The sequence below is a fragment of the Cyprinodon variegatus genome, unplaced genomic scaffold, assembly GCF_000732505.1.
Source record: "Cyprinodon variegatus isolate N-32 unplaced genomic scaffold, C_variegatus-1.0 Scaffold751, whole genome shotgun sequence".
NCBI lineage: Eukaryota > Metazoa > Chordata > Actinopteri > Cyprinodontiformes > Cyprinodontidae > Cyprinodon > Cyprinodon variegatus.
In genome coordinates, this window is record NW_015151204.1 from 4860 (window position 1) to 9350 (window position 4491).

The following is a 4491-nucleotide window of genomic DNA, read 5'->3' on the forward strand; positions in this document are numbered from 1 at the left end:
TAAACAAAGGTGTTGATGGCAGCAGCACAGCTGCTGTTTCTTTCCAGGATGGAGTCATAGCCAAATAACCATCATTATACTGATAACACCATTTTTATCCTGGATCGGTGCCCTGGCAAATGCTGGTATCGGTGCAACACTAATTGAAACCCATTCAAAGTAAAAAGAAAAAAATAACAGGAAATTCAGAAATTCCAGTCTGGAAAAGCTGTGATTTTTTTATTTTTATTTTTTTTTGTGCCAAAGATTTTTGTAGAAACTACAGATGCACTGATGCTTCGTCTGGCTGATATTTGACATTAATGCACATATTAGCTGATTAATGAATGCATTCAGCAGCCATGCATCACTGCTACCTCCATTTCTGTGTCTATAATGAATGCTTTAAATTTGTGTAACATTTTCATAATTGTCTCTTTTTTTCCCACATATGGTGGATCAGTTAGACTGGTGTTGAAATAACCGCTGCTGGTAACTCTGGTAAAAGACGGCCGCTGACCCCCTGAGCTCTTTACCTCTAACCCTCTTTCACTGTGTTTGAATTTATAAAGGCTAAACCTGCAGCTCCAGCCTCTCCGCCAGTCTCAGAAGCACCCAAGCCCCCCGTACAAGACTCTGGCTCCACTTCAACACCCGCCCCAGCTACAAACCCCGCTCCAGCCCCGGCCCCAGTCCCGGCCCCTGCAGCTGTCCCCATTTCTTCAGAGGAGGCCAAACCGGAGCCAAATACTGCAGCCACAGAACCACAGCAGCCAGCCAGGTATACCCTGCTCCAGCATGTAGAGCTCTGCTAGACGGTCAGGAAACCAGAAGAGGATTTTAGACCAGTTCAAACCCGTTCTGATTACTAGTAATTCCATTTTGATATGGGTCTGACAACAGAATTGAGTACTGTTTGGTTGTTTAAACCGGTCCATTGCAGGAGTTCAGCTCACGCTCTGTTTTATAGCAGCTGCTAGGTTAGTCTGAAAAGTCACTAAATCAATGAGCCAATGAGCGTCACCGGTATCAATTTAAATCAGTCCACAATCTTTTCATTCGCTGTGTGAATCTGTCAGAAATCTAAGCCTTATTTTAGGAAGAAATCAACAAATCAATCTTGATTTTAGATCTAATTTAAGCAGATTCTTGAGCAACTGGAAACAATACGGGGTGAATGTTGTTCCACTATTTTTGCAAACATAGGAAACGTTTGGTAGATTGAAATATAGAAAGAAATTAATACAGAAATGGAAAAACTTCTCATTAAAAAAATGTAAGAATGTTTTTCTAAGATTTTATTGAAACGTTTTTTTTATTCATTTTAAATAGAATTTTGTAAAAAAAAAAAACTTCTTAATAGATTTTATGTTTTAGAATTTCTGTGATTCAGATAGAATTTTATGGAAAATTTTAAATTAAATTTTGAAGAAAAAGAAGTAATTGAAAATATAACATTGTGAAAATATAAATAACAGAAAAGTTGTTCTAAAACCTTTTTTTTTTTTTTTTAAAATGTTTTTTTCAGATTCCTTCCCAGATTCCCTTTTTTTTCCCCTTTTTTCATTTTTTTTTCACCTAATTCCTTCCTGGGTTCCCTTCTTTTTTTAATTGTTCTCTTTTTTTCCACATTCCTTCCTTGATTCCCTTTGTTTTTCTCAAATTCCTTCCTGGATTCCCCTTTTTTTATTTTTATTTTTTATTTATTTATTTTTTTCAAATTCCTTCCTTGATTCAGTTTTTTTCCATTTTTTCTCTTTAAAATTTCTGTTCAGAAACGTGTTCTTTGCCTCCACCAAAATTCACCCCGCGATAGATAAAACCCTAAATCAGACCCTTTCTGCTGTCATAGTTTATTTTTTAATTCTAAGTAGTAGTTTTAAAAATCTATTTTTCTCAACACTAAGAAAAGTTGCAGTTTGTGGTTTTTATAGGTGGCGTAAAACATAATTCATCCCGTCATCAAAGAGCAACAGTTATTTCCTCTCCTGCTAAAATGTGACATTGTTCTAGTTATAGTTATTTGATCAATAACAGTTTGATGCTCTTAAAATATTTATCACACAGAATATTCCCAGTTTTCATAGTTCTGGTCTCTATAGAGAAACATAAGTCCAATGAGCTGCTATGAGAAGGATGTCTGGTCAGTCAGCTGCTCAGCAGACGAGCCTCATGGCTGCCAACAGCAGCAGGGCTTTAAGGGGCCGAGTGGCTCCTCAGTTTCCAAAGCCACACCTGTCCTTGTTTTTCAGCTCCGGACGTTTTTATAGACGATTAATTTCATCTTCCTAGAAGAGGAGAAAAGGAAATCACATTGTGTCAGCCAGCTGACGAGCAGTGCTCAATAACCCGCGCAGCAGTTGGTGGTTGTCTTATCCGCTGCTCCTCAAGCGGAAAACTGAACTGGTAGTTCGTCTGTCATCCAATCAGAGAGCAGAGGATAGCGGCGAAATACTAATCTGACCTGATAAAGTCTTTCTCTGCACATCGATCACTGATCCTGCAGCAGAGCCAGATCCTCTGATCTCAGAATTTAAAAGCCTTCCTCTACGTTTGGATTCTTGTTTTCTGATCTCCTGGAAGTTTGTTTTATGCGTTTCTCTACTGCTGGTCTAAAAATACTCATCCATCTCATTACAGTTATAGTCTAAAAATGTCCTGGAGACGGTGACATCATCTGCTAAAAATATTCCACATTCTTTTCCACTGATCTTAGACTTTTTTTCTTTTGCTCTGACTGATCAGTCATGTTGACAGATTGAGGTGAAGGTTTAACATGGTTGCTTCTCCGTTGTTCTGCAGCTCCAGCGGTGGGAGTCAGGGTCTGGACGCCTCCTCGACGCTCGGTGAGTAAAACACCCGTTTTTTTGTTGTGACATTGTTGGCAGCAGCTGTTCCTCCTGTCAGTCCTGACTGCGCTGCATACCGCTGCTATGTTTAGAGGATGACAAAAGCGAGCCCTTCCTTGTTGTGGTGTCACAGAGAGTGATGGGGGGGATTCCCGTATCATCCGCTGATGGTACGCGCTGGGCTAGAGAAGGAAGTGGTGTCCGCCGCTCAGGCGTCCGTCAGCGAGGAGCCGAGTAGCTGAGGTTTTTCTCTACTAGAACTGGAGTCACTTTAGAGCTACTGATTAAAACCTTAAAACTAACAACAGACGTATTTAAGGATTTTGGTTTTATAATAGTTAATTTAAAGCGAGGAGAGATTAACACATCTGTCTGCGTTCACTGCGACACACGCAGACGACCTGCTTTCTGAGTATAAATCAGCCTTAAGACATGAAAACTGCAAATAATACATACATTCAGCTTTAGTTTTATTGGTTTAATTTCTGCTCTTTTAGCTGTTTTAAGGATTTAATTCTTAAATTGACAATTACAGTAGCAGCCATTCAAAATGGCCAACTAAATAGCAGCTCACTTCCATGCATCTCCCAGCAGAATCCCCTCCAACTTCCAGCCACTGCAGTAACCCCTCTCCTTCCCCTGGGTGTGCATATATATATTTACTGACTCCCCCCTTTCCGAGTTACAGGGTCTGACCAGGAGATTATGCTTCTCTTTAGATCTTAATGTCCACAAATCATATGCAGAATCTTTTAGTACAAAGATTAATGTTTAAATAGGAATTGTAGGGGACCAGCCAAGGACCCATCAAGGAAAGGGGAGAAATTTTGAAATTTTGCTACTTTATCTCAATAACAATTCCAGTTCAATGTTTCAGCCATGATTTGGTTGTTTTTTGTTCCAATAGCTTGAAGACCTGAAGGCAAATAGGACTCAAGTTTGGGTTATGCTTGATATAATCCATGCAGAAAATTAGCTGCCCGTCACAGCGTCTGCAGCTTTTATAATTTCCCGCATTGTTGCCATAGAACCAGGGTAAAATCTGACCTCTATGACCAAAGCCAGTGCTTTACCAGTTGGTTCCCTGTTTATTTACAGAAGAGCTTTCAGGTTTACTCAGTCGCGAAGTCTTTAGATATTTGAGCTGTTTGTTTTTGTTTCTTATTTTATTTTCTTTTTTTGTTTTTTTGTTTTTGCTGAACTGAAACTTACAATGGAGTATTAGCGCCAGGCTAGAGATTTTTTTTCTTCTATTTTGAGAATAAATTCATAAAATTACAAGAATAAAGTCAGACGAGAATAGGGATAAAATTATGAGAATAAAGTCCTAAAAGTAGCAGAAAGAAGTTGTGTTTTATGACAACTCTTCCAAGAAGCTCTTTCTTCCCTAAAATGAGGAATGTCGAGCATCATGTGAAGTTATACTTTGGCATCGGTTTGACAAACAAGGAAATCTTTTAGGAGCAGCGTCTAATTGGGCAGTACGTCAAAGTGAACTTATGTTGCGACTTTATCGTCGTAATGTTGCGACTTTATCCTCGTAATGTTGCGACCTTACCCTCGTTATGTTGCGACCTTACCCTGGTAATGTTTTGACTTTATCCTGGTAATGTTGCGACTTTATCCTGGTAATGTTGCGACTTTATCCTGGTAATGTTGCGAC

General features: G+C 39.2%; 1 protein-coding gene across 1 annotated transcript in view; it reads left to right on the forward strand.

Annotated features, from left to right (window-relative positions):
- The window catches only part of rad23a (RAD23 homolog A, nucleotide excision repair protein), a 14356-nt gene that overhangs the window by 4554 nt on the left and 5311 nt on the right, over window positions 1–4491 (forward strand). Inside the window, exons 3-4 of the mRNA XM_015395633.1 lie at window positions 552–760; window positions 2782–2825. Coding sequence (XP_015251119.1) covers window positions 552–760; window positions 2782–2825 — 253 coding nt within the window. The remainder of the gene's footprint in view (window positions 1–551; window positions 761–2781; window positions 2826–4491) is intronic.